The 23546-nt window shown below is 43.8% G+C and overlaps 1 protein-coding gene across 4 annotated transcripts in view; it reads left to right on the top strand.

The window, feature by feature from the left end:
• Positions 1-23546, top strand: part of cryzl1 (crystallin, zeta (quinone reductase)-like 1) — a 93901-nt gene that overhangs the window by 57169 nt on the left and 13186 nt on the right. For all 4 annotated transcript variants that reach the window (XM_038801589.1, XM_038801592.1, XM_038801590.1 and 1 more), the window contains 3 exons: positions 12290-12310; positions 17232-17330; positions 19109-19227. In XM_038801589.1, the coding sequence (XP_038657517.1) occupies positions 12290-12310; positions 17232-17330; positions 19109-19227 (239 nt within the window). The remainder of the gene's footprint in view (positions 1-12289; positions 12311-17231; positions 17331-19108; positions 19228-23546) is intronic.

The raw sequence follows: 23546 nt of genomic DNA, 5'->3' as shown, positions 1-23546 counted from the left end.
CCCCGACCAGCTGCATGGGTCCTGTCCGAGTGTGGTGGCGCTGGACACTGTCCGCAGCCGGCACGGCAGGCTCTGCACTTTTGGGACCACTCGTGATCTGTGCCGTCGGGAAGTCGGCTCATCGGGGGCATAGCATCGCGGTTGGGCCTGCGGATGATGCGCCAACACCGTTGAAACGGTGCGCATCACTATGACACCGGTTTGGAGGTGGCGGAGCATGGTGGACTGGCTTCAAACCAGCAATGATTCTGGCGTCCGATTCCATTTTCCGCCTGATCGCCGATCACGATTTTGATGTCGGGCTACGGAGCATCCAGCCCATTGTGTTTAAACTTAAGCAAGTATGTTATGGAATTTGAGTGGAATGGAGTGATGTAATTATTGGGAGAAGCTTAGGCTGTAGCAGGCAGAGTTTATTTTACTTTTGGCTGCGAGCTGAACAGCAGGTTCTGTAGTAGGCTGTCAGAGATTCAGTATTAATCTGACAGGGTCTCGCGCTCTCTCTCTTTAAGCAATCTCTCAAAAGATCTCCCTAGCCAAAGATTGGCAAGTAATCCTGTGTTTTTTGTCCGATAATGGGTTTTGCTTGATCGGAAATCATAAAACCCTTCTGGTGCAGAAGGGGGCTACGAGGAGGGGCCTAATGTATTTTTGTTAGAGATATTGGATTCTCCGTTTGGGAGACTAAGTGTTGACGCCTGCGGAGCATCAATCTCATGGCAGACTGGCACAGAAGGTGAAGTCACACGGGGTTAGAGGTGAGCTGACAGTACAGGTACAAAACTGACTTGGTCATAGAAGACAGAGGGTAGCAGTGGAAGGCTGCTTTTCTGAATGGAGGGCTGTGACTTGTGGTGTTCCACAAGTGATCAGCATGGGACCTTTGCTGGTTGTAGTATATATAAATGATTTGGAGGAAAACATAACTGGCCTCATTAGTAATTTTGCGGATAACACAAGGGTTGGTGGAATTGCAGATAGCGATGAGGATTGTCAGAGGACACAACACAGTATATCGATCGGTTGGGGCTGCACGGTTGCAAAGTGGTTAGCACAGTTACTTCACAGCTCCAGGGTCCCAGGTTCGATTCCCGGCTTGCTTCACTGTCTGTGTGGAGTCTGTACATTCTCCCCGTGTCTGCGTGGGTTTCCTCTGGGTGCTCTGGTTTCCTCCCACAGTCCAAAGATGTGCGGGTTAGGTAGATTGGCCATGCCAAATTGTCTGTTAGTGTCCAAAGAATGTTAGCTAGGGTTACTGGGTTACGGGGATAGGGTCGAGGTGTGAGCTTAAGTAGGGTGCTCTTTCCAAGAGCCGGTGCAGACAAGATGGGCCGAATGGCCTGCTGCACTGTATATTCTATGATTCTATGGAGACTTGGGCGGAGCGATGGCCGATGGAGTTTAATCCGGACAAATGTGAAGTAATGCATTTTGGAAGGTCTAATTCTGGTGGAATATGCAGTTAATGGCTGAACCCTTAAGAGGATTGACATGCAGAGGGATCTGGGTGTACCAACATACAGGTCACTGAAAGTGGCAATGCAGATGGAGAAGGTAGTCAAGAAGGCACACAGCATGCTTGCCTTCGTCAACTGGGGCACTGTGTATAAAAATTGGCAAGTCAAGCTGCAGTTGTATAGAAACTTAGTTAGGCCACATTTGGACTATAATCCCCTCCACACACATCTACAGTTTATCCTCTGATGTTAGTTTCTCAGCTGTTTGTCCTTTCACATCTTTTGTTCTCTCTGGGGACTGCCATCCGCACTCTTTCCCCTTGGTTTCTGTGGCCATTAGCACCCGGTTTCCCTGGGTTTCTGTGGCTATGACTCATCTTTCATTCTCAGTCCACAGTATAAATATTTCCCACTTGGACTTGAAATGTTAGTTCGTCTCTCCCTACAGATGCTGCCAGACCTGCTGAGATTTTCCAGGATTTTCTCTTTCGTTTTGCAATATTGTGTTTAATTCTGGTCGCCACACTACCAAAAGATGTGGAGACTTTGGAGAGGGTACAAAATTTACCAGGATGTTGCCTGGTATGGAGGGCATTAGCTAAGAGGAGAGGTTGAATAAACTTGATTTGTTCTCATTAGAACAATGGAGGTTGAGGGGTGACCTGATAGAAGTCTACAAAATTATGAGGGGTATGGACAGAGTGGGTAGTCGGGAGCTTTTTCCCAGGGTGGAAGAGTGAATTACTCGGGGACATAGTTTTAAAGTGCAAGGGAGAAAGTTTAGAGGAGATGTGCAAGGGAAGTTTTTTTTTACACAGAGGGTAGTGGGTCCCTGGGACTCGATGCCAGAGGAAGTGGTGGAAGCAGATACAATAGTGACATTTTACAAACACATGAATAGGATAGGAATAGAGGCATACGGACCCCAGAAGTGTAGAGGGTTTTAGGTTAGGCGGGCAGCATGGTCCATACAGACGTGGAGGGCCGAAGGGCCTTTTCATGTGCTGTACATTTCTTTTGTTCCAACCCTCTGGAAGAGCATTCTACCCAGGTCCGCCCCACCCTATCCCGTAAACTAACCTGCACATCCTTAGACATACAAACTCCACACAGGCAGTCACCCAAGACTGGAATTGAACCCAGGTCTCTGGCGCTGTGAGGCAGCAGTGCTAACCTGTGTACAGAAAAAGAAGGCATCAGTTCAAAGTTAAAATGTTTCTTTTTATTGTTTAGAATTGTTTAACTATAAGCTGTAAACTATAAACTGAAAGCTAAATTTCTGTGATGTTATTGTAGTTTAATATGGTGATAAAAGCAAATTACTGCGGCTGCTGGAATCTGAAACAAAAACAGAAAATACTGGACAATCTCAGCACGTCTGACAGAATCTGTGGAAAGAAAAGGGAGCTAACATTTGGAGTCTGGATGACTTTGTCAAAGCTCGATAGAAATGGGAGTCAGAATTATACTGTAGTTTGGGGGACTTACAGCTGTAGAATAAAAATGCGGTGGAGGAGAGTTCACAGTCTGAAGTTATTGAACTGTAGGTTGAGTCCACAAGGCTGTAATGTGCCTAATCGGAAGATGAGATGCTGTTCCTCCAGTTTGTAGTGCTTCACGTGCACCTCCTTCAATCTGGTATATTGCATTTGCTGCTCCCAATGTGGTCTACTCTACATTGGGGAGATGAAACATAGACTGGGTGACCGCTTTGCTGGACTCCTCCGGTCCATCCGCAAGCAGAACCCAGACCGTCCTCTCACTGCCATTCCAGCTCACCGTCCTGCTCTCGCGTCCACAAGTTCACCCTTGGCCTGCAATGTTTCAGTGAAGCCCAGTGTATTCTAATCTCTATGTGCCACTTTTCGGCACCATTCTTAGCCTTAATCACACCCATTTATATTCCTTTTGTCTTCTATCCTCGAGATCTTTCCGGTTCTCCCCTAACTTTGACAAAGAGTCCTCCATACTCGAAACGTTAGCTCCATTTTCTCTCCACAGATTCTGTCAGACCTGCTGAAAATGTCCAGTATTTTCTGTATTAGTTTAATACAGTGTTAGCAATAAAGTTTGGTTTAATATGCCACATCCTTATTTATGTGTGGAAACACTTCTGGAGCGAAATATCCTTTCCTCACAGTTTTACAAATTTAAAAAAGTATTGCGGTTTCTGCCCGGTATGCTAGCAAATGCTGGGGTCTGGTCCAAGATCATAAAATAGCTGCTGACCTTGGCCTTTACGTAAACCTTAATTTGGATTGAACTTTGGCCTGTAAAAGAACCATGCTGATAATATACTGTATTGAGCTTTCCCTGGGAAACTGATTAGCCAGGATTAAATAGGGATGTACTGTGTAAAGGTTAGGCTCAAAGAGCCAAGTGTTTATTTCCTTTTCTGTTTTGCTAAATATCTGAAGACCTTTTATATAAACATTCAGATTTTTGTATTTGGATAACTGAGTTATTGAACTGAATGAGCTCCACCCCACCCATCACGATCCCCAGCCCCATGCGACATCACATTAGTTAACCTTTCTCCTACACCACTAATAACTATCCAGAGAGCTACTGTTGCCCAGCTAGTGATGTGATTTTATGCATTTGTTTTGCAGCTGTTGAGTGTGTTGAGCACAGAGTGTAGCCCCTGGTTTCAGTTCAGAGGCAAACTACTCAAGTTTACATCATTCTTGTCCCAGGGGCTGGTTTATCTCACTCAGCTAAATCGCTGGCTTTTAAAGCAGGCCAGCAGCACGGTTCGATTCCCGTACCAGCCTCCCCAGACAGGTGCTGAAATGTGGCGACTAGGGGCTTTTCACAGTAACTTCATTGAAGCCTACTCGTGACAATAAAGCGATTTTCATTTCATTTTCATTTTATTGGGGAATGCATACTGGGAACGAAGAGCCCCGCCTGTGGTCTTCTGAAGCAATTATCAGGCAATTTACTACAAAGCAGATTATAAACTGATTTGTCCATTACCTGGTTGATATTGTCCATTATCTGGTTGATATTGTCCAATATGCATTCTTCTTCAGGGGTAAATTGCCTGACAATTGATTCAGAAGAGACTACGGACGGGGTTCTTCATTCCCAGGATGCTCAGAATGCATTCCCCAATGGGACGGAGAAACGGGCATCAGGGCAAAATCGGGATCGGTGCTGGGCACCGGCCTGAACGCCATGCTTCACCAGTTGGCCCGATGGGTTATGTTCCAGCCTCCCCTGATTCCCTAGTCCCTGTGGCCGGGAATCATGTGGGCGAGGTCCACTTGTGGTCTCTACAATCGTGAATCTGACATGGTGGACCAAGAGGACAACTGTTGACCCCCCAGGCCCACCGTGAGGTTCACCACACCAGACCCTCAATGGTAGAGACCATCCAAGACCACCCCTCCACCCCACACCTGAGCACCTCCCTTCCCACCCCCCGCACCGCACAGCAGACCCTCGCCACCGGATTGCCTGGGTGCCCAGCCCCCCCCTCCCAGAGACCACTGTAATAGAGGCTCCCACAGCCTAAAGTAACCCTCTTCACAGATTTTTCCCCCCGTCCTCAAGAAAAGAGGCACCTTATGGAAGCTAGAGAGCAGTCCAGGAGTTGTGGGAAGCATTATATTGTAATACTTCGCGTGCAGCTCCACGTCCATTCCTCGAAGGTGAGCAGTTGTGCCTCTGCCTGGTTCCTACAGATTCACTGTCTGCAATCCATTCATAGCTTTGGTAGTGATTGACAGCTGGTAAAAACCATCTGCCACTTTGATCCACTCCTATCCCTTCACGCTTCACTGGCCTAAGGGGGTGAAACTTCAACATTTGTAAACCATGGCCACATAAAAGAGATGAAACTGCCTGTGCATTCCAATCACTCAAACATGATTTAACGGGGGTCACCCCAATACTTGCAGGTGGGGGAGGGGCAGCCAGCCAATCTAGGGGTGGGGGGTTGCCATGCCGGGGGGGGGGGGGGGGGGGGGGGGGGGGGGGGGGGACTGCTAAGATGGCGGTCCAAGAGTGGGATTCCCTGAGAATTCCTTCTTGTGCCACGCCATGCATAAATTTGTTTGTCGTGGACCACTAATTGCATCCTACTTTACAATCGCAAGGGGATTGTCAAGCTAGTGCAATTCGGTTCCGGTGGGAGATTCTCCCAAACGGAGAACCCTCCCTCACATTTCCATATGAATCTCCTTATCCAAGCTGAATTTGGTCTTCCCTATCATTGGAACATTGAAGATACAATGTTTTAATATAATCTACAATAATATTGAAGTGTGAAGGGTGCCCTGTAAAGACTAATCAACTTTTATGCATCTTGTAATGGAAATGACAGTGGGGCTAATTTTGACTGTGAAATGGGCAATAATCAATCTGCATTCCATTTTACACCTCTACCTTTTAATTTCAATAGAAGTAAAAATATAGAGAGACACGAAGCAGGCGGCTGATTTACTATCACTCAAAGTAAAAATTACCACAAGTTTCTATCTTTTCCTCCCACTTGCTCTATTAGAGAGCTACTACATCACACAACGGGGGCTGGTTGTTGGCTAGATAGCTCTTTTGTGATGTAGAGCAAGCTTTTTAATGAAGGCCCCACCTTCTCAGCCTGGCCCCTCACCTGAGGTGTGGTGATCCTCAGGTTAAATCACCACCATTAGCTCTCCCCCTCAAAGGGGAAAGCAGCCTAAGGGCATTTAATAATCTTTATTATTGTCACAAGTAGGCTTGCATTAACACTGCAATGAAGTTACTGTAAAAATTCCCTCATCGCTGTGTACCTGTTCGGGTACACTGAGGGAGAATTCAGAATGTCCAATTCACCTAACGGCACGTATTTTGGGACTTGTGGGAGGAAACCGGAGCACCCGGAGGAAACCCACACAGACACTGGGAGAATGTGCAGACTCCACACAGACAGTGACCCAAGCTGGGAATCTAATCCAGGACCCTGGTGAGGTGAAGCAACAGTGCTAACCATTGTGCTATTTGGGACATTGGCAACTTTACCCTTTACCTTCATCACACAATCTGAAACCACTTAATACCATTCTGCAGACCAGGGGCTGGGGGATCATAATTTTTATTTACATTCTGTGGAGAAGCGCCTCGCATTCTGTTAGAGTACTTCCTTTTAATTTCCCTTTGTTCCTATTTTAGTTCTTTTGGCTTTATTGATTTTTTTTTGGTCCGGGGATTGTTAATTAAGATACACCTTTAAATCCAGTGGAGGAAGTACATAATTTAAAATTTGAAATAGCTTGACAACTGAATCACTAGGTCCTCAGATTTTGTATTTGGGAAAGGAAATCCCAGACTTTCTGGCAGCCAGCAGATTGGAAGAATTTAGTTCCTTTGGTTGGCGGGCAGCCAATGGGTTGGCCAGGGACAGTGTTCTGTCTGGCAACAGACAGCAATTGGTTCCTGCCAGGTGGTATTTTTCAGAGAGAACCCAGCGGAAGACATGAGACCCTCAAAGTAGGAAGCTGTGTTTTCTTCCCTCTCTCTCGGCTACTGGCTGCCTGCTGTCTCTGCAACTTTATAGTGAAGACCATTAAAAACTGAAGGAAAAGAGAACATCCAACTGGAGAAAGGAACTAACCGGAAGATATCCAACCAAGTCAATGATCCTTATCTTTTTTTTTTGCCCTCTATTAAATGTGTGAGAGGGTGCAGCACTAGCCCAGGGTGTAATGAGATTTCCCATAACATTTAGACATTTAGATTAACATTTGTGGCCCATATCTCAGTAGATCAGGTGGTCACTGGTGTGAACTCTGCAACCCATGTGTTCAGATGATCTCCTGAACAATGATCTTGATATTCAAGTGGTCCCTAAAGATGAGCAATATCCCCAAAACTGTTTATTGCTATTATTCTGTGAAAGTAGAATTCAATGTTAGAGCAAAAAATTAACATCTATAATTGTTTATGGAATAATCTTGCTGTTAGGATTTATCATAAAACCATCTGAATGCACTCTCCGTCCAGTTTACAACCTTCAGTAGTGCACAAGATAGAAACAAAATGTCACTTGGCATCATCACGCTGTCCTTTTTTATTTTGGGGGGTGCGTGAGCTCCAATTCAGCCGATTCAAGGATGGAAGTATTATTTTTCTGCCTGCTGATAAGTCTTCAAATTCGTTTGGAGACATTTCAGACACACCTGAATGTTGAACAGAGCATTGTTAACAATATGGTATCTGTGCTACAAGTCAGAACATGATCATCTTTGGGCTTTTGCTTCTCTCCACTTCCTAGTCTGTCTTGTATATCTAATATTGCCTTCACATTCTTCCCCTCCCTCCCCTTGAGGTGAGGGTTGTCACAACACAACCCTTATCTTTCCAAAGTGCAGTCCTTCAGGATTATTATAAAGGATAGTATTCTGCATATTTGTAAGCCTTAACCAGCATTTACTGGCGGCATTTAACATGGTACAAGTTGAAACTACAATCCCACTTTTGCTGAAAGAAGCTGAGGATAATGCCCGTGAGAGACAGAATCAAAGGAGATTTCACATGGGTTTGATGCTGCTAATCCTGATCTGGAAGTGCTTGATGCTGGTATTGGAACTTAAAGCATAGAACACAATGTTTTGTTCCCCATTACCAACACGTTTGCCTTGATGGGCACAGAAAAACTGAAAATTTAGTAAGAAGCTAACAAACATTGAGGCTGCTCTCTGTATATTTTGGTGGCAGGTTCAGCAATGCTAATGATTTGGAAGGTCAAGGGTGGACAGATTCGTTTTCTATTGTTTACATTGGTCAGTACCTTGAAAATAATATCTCTCACTTCTGAGCCTGAGAATAGTCCTGATGTTGGTTGGCCTCAGTTGCTTCATTATCTTAGGAATTGTGAATGTAACACTGGCAAGCAATTCTTCTTCTGCTTCGGCGATCACTTGCTAATGAGTATGATTGCCCACCGAAGAAACTCTGTGTTACTGGTGATGGGTTCTGAGAGTCTTGCATGGCTGATGAGCCCGATCCTAGAGCCACATCTTCAACCGCACACTTGACGGGTGTTTCCAGGAGGTTGGACCATTCCTTGCTCTCTAGATCACTGGTATTCCTTTCTCAGGCTCCTTTTCTGGCTTCCTCTTACTGTCGGGCATCCTCAAAGAATTGTGTCCCTTCAATAAGTAGTTGCTCCAAGTGGGTCTCTTCTGAGCAACGGTCTCCCAGGTGTTGAAGTCTGTGTTGCATTTCTTGCGGTAAGCCTTCCAAGGTGTTTCCGAAGCGCTTCCTTTGCCCTTCTCTTGTTCAGAAGCCTTCCTTGCGCTGCGCAAAGAAAATCTGCTTATGCAGTCAGGACTCTGACATCTGAAGCACATGGTCGGCCCAGCTGACGATCCTGGCCACAATGCTGGTGCTCTTGGCTCCTTCAAGAACACAGATATTAGTATGCCTGTCCTCCCAGCTGTTGCAGAGAATTCTTCTCAGACGGTATTGATGGTACCGTCCATGTTTCTGAGCTGCGTAGAAGAGTTGGGAGGACGATTGCCTTTTACACAAGGATCTTGGTGCCAGCATTGATGTGGTAGTCAAGACTCTCATCCTTGGCCTTCCAAAGGAGGCACTCATGGATTGGGTGCGATGTTGGATCTCTGCATTAATGTCGGCCTTAAGAAGAGGTGGCTCCCCAGGTAAGGGAAATATTCCACGTTTTATGCAGTTTTTCCATTGATCTTGTTGAAGGGAGAGACCAGATCTTGCCCTGGAGCGGATTGGTAAAGGAGTTGAGTCTTCTTGGGCTTGAAGCTGAGATTGATTTTTTGGTATGCTTCCACGAAAGTGTCAAGCATGGTTTGGAGATTCTCTTCTGAGAGTGGAGGTGATGATGTCATCCGCATACTGAAGTTCCACGGGCGATGTCCTTTGGATTTTCTTGGATTTCAACCAGTTGAGGTTGAAAAGTTTCCACCCTGTCCATGTCGTGTGGCACGTGGACGCTGGTTTCCTCTAGGTCAATGCCTAGGTGCAGGACATCTTTAACATGGGTATGCCATGGTGTATCAACAGACACGTGGGTAGGTCCAGTTCCAGTTGCAAGGGAACCTCGACGACTGGAAATTTCCTACTGATGCAGCTTTCATTCGCCATCACAACCACGGATACCATAAGAGTATACCAAGTCTGGATCAGTTAGTAGGTATTGATGTATAAGTGTTGTTTCGTGGCACTGTTGATGACTGACTGCAGTGTTGGCACATAGGAAATCAGTTTTCATTGAAGCGACAGCTGGAGTGTAAATACAACCCAACTTCTCGAGCACAACGCTGATATTGTATCTGCAAATCTCAGATACTTCGATCAGTGTATTAATCAAAGGTTTTACCCAGGCGCCCTTATTTGTAAAACAGAAGACAAAACAGGTTCACAGTTTAAAGCCATTTTATTCATAATTCTCTCACTCAACAAAGTATGACTCAAACTCACAGCTGAGCTCCAGTTGTTATCAGCACTTACTGAAGGAGGCTGGCCAGGCTACGGTCACTCGATGTGGATATCTTCTCTGGGCGTCGAAACCCAGGGTCCCTTGCAATGGTTGTGCCTGGGGGACTCCCAGGTTATCGCTAAAGATCTGTTCCAATGATCCTTCCTTTTATACTAGTCTGGTAGCAAGAGGCATATGTATACGCCCCCAACTGGCCATTGTCCCATCCAAACCCCGACTTGTTATTGGAAAACAGGATACTCCTGTTTATCCAGGGTGATTCAATCAAGATCCATTGTCCTCGCCTGACCAACCACCAGCCCGTTGTGGCGTCTGATAGCTTCTTTTGTGTGTCCTTCATTCTGCAGCAAAGTTTATCACCTGTGTCTGGAAATTTATTTTATATTCATAGCTTGGTCCTGTTCTTTTGTGTAAACGCGAGTGGGTAATCACAAGGTCCATACAGCAATAATGAGTTCATGTGTTCAGTCGAGTGCTCTTGTAGACGCCCAGGCTGGGATTCTCCGAAATCCCGGCAAAGTGTTGATGCTGGCATAAACACCGGAGTGGTGCACACCGGCGTCAACAGGCCTCCTGGCCCAGCGATCCAGGGGGCCAGTATGGTGCCGGAGTGCTGCACAGTGCTCCGGCGCCGATACACGGCCTTGCAGCGTCGGCGCGAGTCTTCGCATGCGCGTGGTGCCCGTCTCCGCGCCAGTGCATGTGCATGGTAGCTGTTTCTGCACCAGTGCCGCACAACATGGCGGAGTCCTACAGTGGGCCCGCGCGGAAGGAGATAGGCCCCCTCCAGATTGCGGGTGCCCGCCGATCGGTAGCCCCCGATCGCGGGCCTGGACGCCGTGGAGGGCCCCCCCCCCCCCCCCCCCCCCCCCCCCCCCCCCCCCCCCCCGGAGTCTGATTTTTTTTTCCCCCTCCCCGCATGCCCCACCCACCAGGACGGCCACCCAGGCCGGGGGTCCGAGCTCCCGCTGGGTGGTACCAGGTTGGAACCACGCCAGCAGGATTCGGCCGGTCGACTGCGGAGAATCACCGCGGGGCCTCTTTATTTTTTTAGCGACCCCTGACTGGCGTCGGGTCGACCGCATGGGCGCGATAGACGCCGATTCTCTGGTCACCGGAGAATCGCATCCCGACGTCGGAGCGGCATGGCGGGAATTTCCCGCGTCACTGCCGATTCTCCGACCCGGCGCGGGCTTGGAGAATCCCGGCCCCAGTATCAATTCATCCGGAGTCTCCTGTGGAAGTTTCTGTTCCCGTCCCGCCCCATGTGTATCTTCTCAGCACGTCTTCAGTACCACACTGATTTCTCTAATTATCATGTGTATTTTGACCTTTGAATATTTGCCTCTTGGATGTGTCTAAAATATTTCAAGCATTTTATCTTTAATTTCACTGCCATTTTTATCTCATAGAATTCTCCAAATTATCCACTGTGTTTTCATACCATGTTTAAAATTTCAGCTGTTCTCATTTGTAAACTTGCACCTCCTGTATATTTTGGGCAAATATCTATTTTGTTTCCTCCCTACATTTTGACTTGGTATACATTGTTTTTTCTTCTTACCATTTTAATTGACATAGTGTTTGCCAGAATGTGTATTTAACATTATAGTTTCATTTCCCTTCAGCCTATCTTTTGGTAGATTTCCAAGTTTTATTTTGTCTTTTGGAAGAGGAATCTAGAATTTAATAATACCTTTGTCAATTCTTAATTTTTTACCTTGTTTTTGTAATGCTGATACCGTGATTATCTTAATCATGTTGTTATCACCAGCTTCTAATTTCATAAGTTATGTCTACAGTAATATTTTGATCACTTGTATGAATCTGGTCTACAAGTTACCCCCAGTCCTACCCTTTGCAGATTTGCATCCGAAAGTTTGATTCTGTAGTCTTGCTTTATTAAGACATTCCTAGTTTATATTGCATCAGCCTTCCATTATACTCCGCTTGATGCTATACAGTACACTTATTCAGTATACAATATGCCAGGAGATGATGTAAGGAAGTAGCTAAACTGCACCAAGTTTAAGTTATTCATAACTTAATTCTGACATTCACACTGATGAAGTAGTGCTTTTTTAGTCTATAATCTGTTTAAAACTTGAAAATATCACGTAACATACAATACGTGGATTGCACACTTAACAGCTGTTCATCTTGAATCTGCTATTGCAATTCAATAATGCTATACTGCTCACCTTCAAATTAAGGTGGTCTTAGATTTTGGTATCTATTTATCATGCTTCAGGTGTGTTTATAGTTTGCATGTCTTTACCTTTTTACTGCTTTAAAGGATAATTTTCCAAAAATGTTCACTTTGTTCTTCCTTTTATTTCCTGTCTCTGCACTTGTGGCTGTATTTCCGAAGGCATCAGACAACCTTTGGTCGGTAAGTCATCGTTTGAGTAATGTGAAACACAATTTCAATAAAGCATCTCTGTTCTAACCCAAACTGACTACAAAAGCCATAAATATTTTCCCTCCCCTTATCTGAGATGGACTTGACAGACTGTTAAATAATGCCCCATTCATACTCTAGTACTGTACCAACGGCAGTGGTGACTTTGGTGGCAGTGTTGTAATATCATTCAGGCGGTGCTGCGGCTTCTGGAGGAGCCAAGAAACTATGTCAGACAACGGTGTTCCAAGTGGCGAGAATATTTTCTGACCAGGATTTAACTAAATAGGTGGAGTTCCATTTTTATTCTTTTGAGATTATAAAATTTTCTGGGGTTTCGTATTGCTGTTTTGTTCTAACTTTTTTTCCCCCCCCTGAAAACTACAACAGTGGCATTGCAAAAAAGGAATCAAACTGTACCCTGAAAACCCAGTAAGCATGCAATGCATTTTGGGGGCATGATTTTGAACAGAAAATAAAAGTAATGACTGACTTATAAACAACGTATGTGCATTTGCCCAGTTGTTTCATTGTTGCCACAGTGCTGTGGAGCCCAGCCGTGTCACATTGCAGAGTTCTGGCAAAATCAGTTCTAGTATATAAAGCGGACAGAAATGCTTGCTGAGCGAATGGTTGAGGATGTAAAGTGCACAATGGCTATAAGAGCGATCAGTGATATACTGACATCAAAACAGAATGAGAATTATTTGTACGAGTCGGAGTACTGCTTGGATTCGGAGTGTACACTTTATCTTCTGGATTTTATGTCTCTTTGTATGCAGTGACTGATTCTAAAGCTGTTCTCCCCATTCCCCTGCCAGCATTGCTAATTTTTCAACTGTGATATATTTCAGTAGTCACAGTACTTATCCAATTGTATAACATCGAAACAAAATGGTCTTTCCGAATCATTCCTAACCCTCAGTACAACCAGTTTCTAGACATAAGCAAAATACCATGGATGCTACGATCTGAAACAAGAACAAAGAATATTAGAAAAACCCAGCAGGTCTGAAAGCATCTGTATCTCCCTAAAATGCTACCAGACCTGCTGAATTTTTCCAGCACTCTCTCTTCTTGTTTCAGCTTCTAGACATATTTCATTGCCAATCTACATTGTCAAACAGGTGTGTAGTGGGATGGCCCGGTGAGGACTTCTGTACTGAACTATTTCCTTGTTTGTTCAACACCTTTTCTAATGGAGAAATAGTTACGGTAAAATTAGACTTGCATTAGAATAAAAAAACACGAAGGGAAAGCATAAATATATTTGGCACTAAACATTTTTGACATCTGTTTGGGGGGGAGAAAAGAGGGTTTTCACTGCAACATTAAGAGCATTTCTTCATGCTCCTGATCAAATCAGCTTGATTCTGACCTCCGAATTAGTAAAGCATTATGCCTTGCATCTTTGAGCACCAAATACACATGCATAAGAAGATGCTTGCACAAAGTTGGGCTGTACTGGACGAATTATTAATCTAAAAGGAAAGGGGAATCTTTCAACGGGCTAAGTTCCTGGAGCAGGCGGGGCAATCACTTCCATTACTCCAATCCCGTGTCTGCCACAGCCTGCAGAAAGCCACGTATCTGCAGTGACGCAATGGACCAGATTTTCTGGAAGGTGTGCCGGGCTCCCTGTCCACCGTCTACCTTCTGGCGCAACTGTTGCGAAGACTGCCTCCTAATTGGCCACCTCTGTGCTCGCTGCCCTATAAAAATGGCAGGTGGGCTCCCGATAATGTAGCGGGAGAGATGGGTGCTACTGGGCCAGGTGGGTGAAGGCAAAGATACCTCAGCGTGGCAGCACTCTCAGTTGCCTGCAGAGTAAGTGAAAGATTAAGAAGTCCCAAAGCCAGTAGGATTGTCTCAGATCTGCGCTGAAACCTTTTTTGCAGGCCTAGTAAAGGCTGCCAGTGCAGCCTTTCATATGTGCCACCAAGATTGGGCATGGAGACTCTGGCTTAAATGGCACAGTGGTCTTCTGCCAGGAAGCTGCCTCTGCACTCTGAGGGATTGCTCTTATGTCAGTACAATGCTGGGCAAAGTAGCCCCAATGTAGGACTAAATACTCTAATTGGTTCTCCGCCTCCATGAAGGTGAAATGCATCACGGTGACTCTCTCCTATTTAACTACGGTTTAAATGTTTTAGTCATGACTGATTCAGATTGTCACCTGTTCTCACTCAAATCACAAACCGTTCAAAGATTCCATGCCAAGATCCTGGCCCATTAAAGCATGATGATTGTTGATGCGACCATCAATTCACTCTGAGACATGAGTTGGAGTAAACTGTGGCTTTAACCGGCTTACAACTGAGCCTGCCTGTGACTGTGCTGAACTGAGGGCAGACTTGTAGGACCGCAGCACTTATACTTCCTGGAGGGGGCGGAACGAAGGGCAGAGCCCTGTACATACTCCTCATCTCCCCCTGTGGGCAGAGGCGCGCAATGGCTCACAGATGGAGCCCACAGGGACAGAGCCCACAGGGACACAGTAATGTACAGTGTAAATTATAGTGGTTACACATTCACCACAATTGTTTACAGGAAACGTATTGTGTGGGGTGGGTGGGAGGGGGGGGGGGGGGGGGGGGGGGGAAGGTGCAAGGTGGAAAAAGAGATTTTTAACTCCCAGTGAAATTGGTTTATTCAACCTCTGCAGAGTTTACTCCCTGAAGATGTGCATTCATCCATTGTTCCTTTTTGTTCTATTAGAGCAGTGCAAAATAGGATTGTGTGCCAGGTAACTTTGTTTGCATCAAATAAGGTATTACCGCTGCTGTAGAGAAAAGGGCAAACTGGTCAATTACTGTACTCTTCCGATAAAGAAAAGAGCTAGTGAAATAACCACACTTGCCTTAAAGTGTTCTTAAGTGAAATGAAATGAAAATCGCTTATTGTCACAAGGAGGCTTCAATGAAGTTACTGTGAAAAGCCCCTAGTCGCCACATTCCGGCGCCTGTTCGGGGAGGCTGGTACGGGAATCGAACCGTGCTGCTGGCCTGCTTGGTCTGCTTTAAAAGCCAGTGATTTAGCTCAGTGAGCTAAACCAGCCCCAGAGGGGGCATTTCAGATACTATTACACCCAGTAAAAAATAACAATCTAACTTTCATTTTTTTTATAGAAAAGCTCATTGTTTTAATGCCCTGCTATGCTTTATTGATTCAATTTTGAAAATTAACTTTTTGTCCTTGTTTGACCTACTACAAGTTCATTCACATTTAGACGCAGATAATTGGATTTTCACTACATTTGTAAGTGAGTTAGTCAGAGATCCACATTTCAACTGTTGAGTGTAGAGGATTATTGGAGTGACTGGAGCTGAGACTGTCTGAATAGTAAGAAGGAAACTTGTTCAGTTAACAATTAGAAATAAGGAGCTCACAAAGGGCAGGACGAGTCTTTTTTGCTATCTGTGCAAATGAGGTTTTCACACATTTAAGACTCTGTATAAAGGGTCATCTGGACTCGAAACGTTAGCTCTTTTCTCTGCCTACAGATGCTGCCAGACCTGCTGAGATTTTCCAGCATTTTCTCTTTGGTTTCAGATTCCAGCATCCGCAGTAATTTGCTTTTATCCAGCCCCTTGAGTTTGACTGGTGACATTTGAATCCGTAACCAAACCAATAATATTAATATTAATGGCCTTGAGTTCATTTCTTATCTTGGGAATGTAATTAGAATGACTACAATATCTAATTACTGTGTAGGATGATGAATTTATATTTAATAAGTGGTTGTGATATTTTAAAAATATATTTAAAATTATTGCATTTATTCAAATCAACGAATCATTAGCGTTAGTTAGCCAAGCCTTGTTATTATCAATCTGGCTAAATGATTTGTAATATTTTATCCTATTAAAGTAATAACCTACATTGATAGTGAAACTATAGGGTAATTTGACTACTCTCGCGTATAGTGGCTGTTTGCCACTAATTGCAAAAAGCTTCAGAGACCAATAAGATTTGTCTGTCCTCTTAACTTTTACATTTATTAACTTTTTTACTTTTACTGAATAAAGTCGGTTTATCAAATAGATAATGTTGTCTTTTAATTTCAGTTAAATGTATTTGGATGCACAATAGAAATGCATAATTCCAAAGTAGAAATGCATAATTCCAAAGTAGAGAAAGGTTATTTTCTTGTCGACTGGAAAAATCACAAAAGCAAAATATAGAGGATGCTGGAAATCTGAAGTAAAAACAAAGTGTTGGCAATACTCAGCAGATTTGTCAGCATCTGTGCAGGGAGAAACAGAGTTATCATTTCATGCTGTGATCTTTCATGATAAATGTTAGGCCCGATCTACCAGCAATGACCTGCCGGAATCTCGCGATCTAGATCCCGCCCACATTGGGTGGGACTCGCTCTCGCTCGGCTCTTTGCTGATGGCAGATCGATTAGCCACCCAGTATCTATCAGCCTCATCGAGACCCCAGCCAGGTGCCGCACAGTACTGGTCCCCACAAACCTGGGGGGTTTGTCTCCCAGGTGATCGGATTTTTTAAAATTTAAAAACCATTTTAAAAATTCGTGTCCCAATCTCTTCTGGCACTGAGGAGTTCCACTCATCGGAGCTCCTCAGTGCAGGAAATTATGCTAAAATGCAGCCTCGGGATGGCGTTGAAAGCAAGACAGAGTGCCATTAGATAGCGGGGTTGTTCCCGACACTCCAAGCATCGGGAACGACTCCGCTAATCCCAGCCAGAATGGACCCTGTTTTACTTTGGTTAGATCACAACTGAGAAAGTATATGTTTCTCTCTTCACAGATGTTGCCAGATCTGCTGAGTATGTCCATCATTTTCTGTTATCAACTAGAATGACATGTTTTCCCGTTTTTTCAGTTGTTGAGAATGATTGTTCTAATGGACAGCAAACTAATTTGTTTTCTGCTCTCTCGTAGCCAGGGTGATCAACTTGTCTGATGGGAAGGTTGACCTTGTGGACAGTTGTTTAGAAGAAACTGGTGGTCTAGGTGTGAACATTGTGGTGGACTGTGGAGGTTTGTATTGTGTGATTAAGTGCCAATCACGATTCTTTTTGAAGTTTCTCAATTTAACCCATGTTAAGTCTTCCATGGATGTTTCATAATATTATGAATTTTTTTTTAACATTCCCTTTCTGTCCTGAAGCAATTATGCCAGTTGCCCTTTGCTCAACACAGACCAAAAATCAAGCTGGAAGTTTATTGTCTGTATGGCTCGAAGGTGGAGACCTTCTGCGGGATTCTCCGCCAGCGGAATTATCCACTACGCCAGCAGTGCACCCACGCCCACGGGTTTCCTGGTGGCGTGGGATGGCCACAATGGGAAATCACATTGGCAGATGGCGGGAATGGAGAATCCCGCTGTCGGGCAGGGAAACATGCGGCTGGCAGACTGGAGAATCCCGCCCCCTAACTTTGAGACTTTGGGACAACTAAAAGGTTTTAAATCACTTGCTAATTCAAAGGATTGGTCCATATGTTACTAATTCTGTTTTGGTTTTATAGCTGTGTAACTGGAGTAATTGTGATTTTAATCCTTGTCGTCAGACTGCCCAGACTTTAATGACCACCAGGGTTTGTGGTTAACAATTGTTAAAATGTTTTAAAAGACTATTCCAGTTTATCGTGCCAAAGATCAGTGAAAATAGATGGTTTTCACTTAAAGCAAGGAGGGGTTGGAATTACTTTCAAATTAATTTTGTTTTTCTCTAATTTGCTTTATTGTCCCTCTCCCACCTCCATTTCCGAAGTGACTATTCTGCTACGTCTCTTGATTAAAAATTCAGTTTGGAATTTTTCTTATTTCTCCACGACAGTTAGAATTTACATTGAATTGAGTCTAACCAAACACGAATCTTGCAAACATCAGAGTGAAGGAAAAGACTACCAACCATCAGTTATGAATGGATTTTAACCCACTCAGCCGATTACCAGCTGCCTTCTTAATGCTAACATTCTGATATAATGTCACCAATTTTTATAGTTCAATTTTGGAAAACACATCAGCACATTACTGAGCAATAAATATTGCTGAATGTGCAAGTCAGCAGGCGAGCAGAAAGAGGGGAAAACGTGACCACTAATTTGGCAAAAGAGACATGAAATGTATCTACTTTTTTAAATTAATGGATGGGAAATGTTGCATTTTTCTTTCTAGAATCCTAGCTCCACATTGAGCCTAGAGCTAAGCAAACTATTGAAGCGTAGTTTAGACTTCCTTTTAAAGTAAGATCTCTTTTTTGATCCTGGATAACATTTGTTTGAACAAAATATACGAGCCGTGACGGGGGCACATTACGTGGATGTGTCAAGATTCTATATCAGAATGTACAGGATTCTCAGCCTTACAACTTTGGGGAAATCGTGAAAGATGAAAGTTTGGGCTATGAGTCACCTTGGAGCAGGCTGACTCATCGAACAAATAGTGACACTCGGAGAAGGTTGGCTCCCCGCCCTGTTCACCAGGGGCAGATGTGTGGATTGCAGAAGCTTTTTTTAATTTAAAAAAAAAATCAACGAGCTCAAAGCTGCACCTTTAGTATTCTTTGAAACAAATACAGACCTTTCCTGAAAATAAATTGCAGCTTTATTGTGGGTTCCGTAATGATTTAAGCCTGATGATGCAAACCCCGAGATTAAAATTCCTCTTCCACAATTTTAGCGCAAAACATGAAACCTAATTTTCTCATGCCAATGTTTTTGCAAGTGTTGTTTTCTTAGTTTCTCATCTGCTTATGTGAGTTAAGCTTTGATGGTACAAACAGTGTGCGCTTTGATATTTTGCTGTGTTACAGTGCAGCTCTACAGCAAGGAAGATGAACCAGCTGTCAAACGGCATCTCCCACACAAACATGACATTCTCAGTCTTCTGGCTGTTGCAGGTCACTGGGTAACAACAGAGGAGAATCTGCAGGTAGTCCAAGAAGCTTACACCATACGTGTCATTTGTAACTTGTCAATGCAGCGCTATTCACCAGTACATAAGACATTCAACTTCATATGAAATCCAATTGTTAATGTAAATCCCAAAAGTTCCCTTCTCTTTCCTGATTTATAGTTTGTGTAGCGAGAGAACGAAAACCCAGCTATTAAGTTGCAGTGCCGTATAGAACAATCATGACAAGTTGGAATAAAAAGGTTTGGGGTGGTGTAATTTCCTATCTCTTATCTTTTTATTTTGAAATATACATTTATTCCTAATGCATAAAGTGAAATCTATATGGTGGAATTTAAAATACAGATGGAGGGTGAGAAAGTAAAATCAAATACTAGTGTTTTGTGTTTAAACAAAGGAGATTACAAGGGGATGAGAGAAGAACTAGCTAAGGTAGACTGGGAGCTAAGACTTTATGGTGGAACAGTTGAGGAACAGTGGAGAACCTTCCAAGCGATTTTTCACAGTGCTCAGCAAAGGTTTATACCAACAAAAAGGAAGGACGGAAGAAAGAGGGAAAATCGACCGTGGATATCTAAGGAAATAAGGGAGAGTATCAAATTGAAGGAAAAAGCATATAAAGTTGCAAAGATTGCTGGGAGATTAGAGGACTGGGAAATCTTTAGGGGGCAACAGAAAGCTACTAAAAAAGCTATAAAGAAGATTAAGATAGAGTATGAGAGTAAACTTGCTCAGAATATAAAAACAGACAGTAAAAGTTTTTACAAATATATAAGACAAAAAAGAGTGGCTAAGGTAAATATTGGTCCTTTAGAGGATGAGAAGGGAGTTTTAATAATGGGAAATGAGGAAATCGCTGAGGAACTGAACAGGTTTTTTGGGTCGGTCTTCACAGTGGAAGACACAAATAACATGCCAGCGACTGATAGAAATGAGGCTATGACAGGTGAGGACCTTGAGAGGATTGTTATCACTAAGGAGGGAGTGAAGGGCAAGCTAATGCTTCATTACATGTTTTTAAGGTAAAGATAGATAGTTTTTTGAAGAATAAAGGGATTAAGGGTTATGGTGTTCGGGCCGGAAAGTGGAGCTGAGTCCACAAAAGATCAGCCATGATCTAATTGAATGGCGGAGCAGGCTCGAGGGGCCAGATGGCCTACTCCTGCTCCTAGTTCTTATGTTCTTATGTTCTTCTTATGTTCTTAATGGGGCTAAAGGTAGACAAGTCTCCTGGCCCTGATGGAATGCATCCCAGAGTGCTAAAAGAGATGGCTAGGGAAAATGCAGATGCACTAGTGATAATTTACCGAAATTCACTAGACTCTGGGGTGGTCCCGGTGGATTGGAAATTAGCAAACGTGACGCCACTGTTTAAAAAAGGAGGTAGGCAGAAAGCAGGAAATTATAGGCCAGTGAGCTTAACTTCGGTAGTAGGGAAGATGCTGGAATCTATCATCAAGGAAGAAATTGCGAGGCATCTGGATAGAAATTGTCCCATTGGGCAGACGCAGCATGGGTTCGTAAAAGGTAGGTCATGCCTAACTAATTTAGTGGAATTATTTGAGGACATTACCAGTGCAGTAGATAACGGGGAGCCGATGGATGTGGTATATCTGGATTTCCAGAAAGCCTTTGACAAGGTGCCACACAAAAGGTTGCTGCATAAGATAAAGATGCATGGCATTAAGGGTAAAGTAGTAGCATGGATAGAGGATTGGTTAATTAATAGAAAGCAAAGAGTAGGAATAAATGGGTGTTTCTCTGGTTGGCAATCAGTAGCTATTTGTGTCCCTCAGGGATCCGTGTTGGGCTCACAATTGTTCACAATTTACATAGATGATTTGGAGTTGGGGACCAAGGGCAATGTGTCCAAGTTTGCAGATGACACTAAGATGAGTGGTAAAGCGAAAAGTGCAGAGGATTATGGCAGCAGGGTAGCATGGTGGTTAGCATTAATGCTTCACAGCTCCAGGGTCCCAAGTTCGATTCCCGGCTGGGTCACTGTCTGTGTGGAGTCTGCACGTCCTCCCCCTGTGTGCGTGGGTTTCCTCCGGGTGCTCCGGTTTCCTCCCACAGTCCAAAGATGTGCGGGTTAGGTGGATTAGCCATGCTAAATTGCCCGTAGTGTCCTAAAAAGTAAGGTTAAGGGGGGGTTGTTGGGTTACGGGTATAGGGTGGATACGTGGGTTTGAGTAGGGTGATCATGGCTCGGCACAACATCGAGGGCCGAAGGGCCTGTTCTGTGCTGTACTGTTCTATTCTATCTATAATACTGGAAGTCTGCAGAGGGATTTGGATAGGTTAAGTGAATGGGCTCGGGTCTGGCAGATGGAATACAATGTTGACAAATGTGAGGTTATCCATTTTGGTAGGAATAACAGCAAACGGGATTATTATTTAAACGATAAAATATTAAAGCATGCCGCTGTTCAGAGAGACTTGGGTGTGCTAGTGCATGAGTCACAGAAGGTTGGTTTACAAGTGCAACAGGTGATTAAGAAGGCAAATGGAATTTTGTCCTTCATTGCTAGAGGGGTGGAGTTTAAGACTAGGCAGGTTATGTTGCAATTGTATAAGGTGTTAGTGAGGCCACACCTGGAGTATTGTGTTCAGTTTTGGTCTCCTTACTTGAGAAAGGACGTACTGGCGCTGGAGGGTGTGCAGAGGAGATTCACTAGGTTAATCCCAGAGCTGAAGGGGTTGGATTATGAGGAGAGGTTGAGTAGACTGGGACTGTACTCGTTGGAATTTAGAAGGATGAGGGGGGATCTTATAGAAACATTTAAAATTATGAAGGGAATAGATAGGATAGATGCGGGCAGGTTGTTTCCACTGGCGGGTGACAGCAGAACTAGGGGACATAGCCTCAAAATAAGGGGAAGTAGATTTAGGACTGAGTTTAGGAAGAACTTCTTCACCCAAAGGGTTGTGAATCTATGGAATTCCTTGCCCAGTGAAGCAGTTGAGGCTCCTTCATTACATGTTTTTAAGGTAAAGATAGATAGTTTTTTGAAGAATAAAGGGATTAAGGGTTATGGTGTTCGGGCTGGAAAGTGGAGCTGAGTCCACAAAAGATCAGCCATGATCTCATTGAATGGCGGAGCAGGCTCGAGGGGCCAGATGGCCTACTCCTGCTCCTAGTTCTTATGTTCTTATAACCTTAAATCCTGATGTATGAATTGTATTTCCATGTCTGCTTTTGTGACTTGCAAGTGCAGGGGCAAGGCCTTGCATGCAGGTGTGTCTCAAAACAGGAATGCCTTCTTAGATTAATGTTAATATCTTAGCTTGATGAATACACAAGGCTCATTGGAAATATTCCCATGATCTAATCTCCCATACAGTATCTTCTGTATGCATAGTGAATGTATGTTGCATATTAAATTTGGTACCCAAGATTACATTTCAACAAACCTTTTAAAGGAACCGTGCCCTCGAGGACTAACCCATTATGTACTAGTTACGCTGTAGGCCATGCTATATTAGAAGTGTTCACTAAGGGTATTACACCTACCCTGTCGTATACTGACACTCTGTGGCATCCCATACAGAAGGACTGTTTTTATAATGTCTTTAAATAGCATAACTTCATGCTCTTAATAATCTCTACTCCAAAAAATTGCTTTCTTTACATTTTTGATTAATCACATTTCACTTTTAAATTTGGAGTTCACCAACATAAATAAATAGAGCTTTGCACAATTGCAGTAGAACATCCTCAAACATCACTTTCCTACCAAATCCACATCAGGTAAACAGAATGTATTGTGCTACTAGGGAAGAACGGCACGCTCTTTCCCCAACCCACCAAGCATAATTGCATGTCATCTTTCTCCTCCCATTCCCTTCACTTTTTGTCTTCTCCTGCCCTTTCTCTATCCCTTCTGTCTTTTTCCTACTTCCATCCCTGAACAGTCTAACCTTGTTTATTTGAATATTACATTTTGTCTTGCTCTCCATGTGCAACAGCACCGGAGATCAACTAGTTTTTAATAAAATAGCTTGAAACCCACTAACTGGCACAATATGTGGCTTAAATTAGTTGTAACTACAGAAGGAACCAATTTACATTTTACTCCCCTCCCATGCTTGGGGCTGAAGACATTGTATGTAAAATATAACTTATTAAATAAGATGTTGCATTAACTGATATGTTTTTCACCAGACGCATTTTCTTTACCTATTTCTCGTATATTTAAAATGACCCCTTGATATTCAGATCTCCTGCTTGCAATTTAGGGTATAGTTTCAATAATCCCCTTCATCTTGCTTCCACTCCACTTCCACACACTAATTATGTTCTCAAAATTTGGCCATCCCCATTCCTAATCTTCTGG

The sequence above is a fragment of the Scyliorhinus canicula genome, chromosome 7, assembly GCF_902713615.1.
Source record: "Scyliorhinus canicula chromosome 7, sScyCan1.1, whole genome shotgun sequence".
Classification (NCBI taxonomy): Eukaryota; Metazoa; Chordata; class Chondrichthyes; order Carcharhiniformes; family Scyliorhinidae; genus Scyliorhinus; species Scyliorhinus canicula.
Note: the sequence above shows the minus strand (reverse complement) of the source record. Positions and strands in the feature narration are given on the sequence as shown.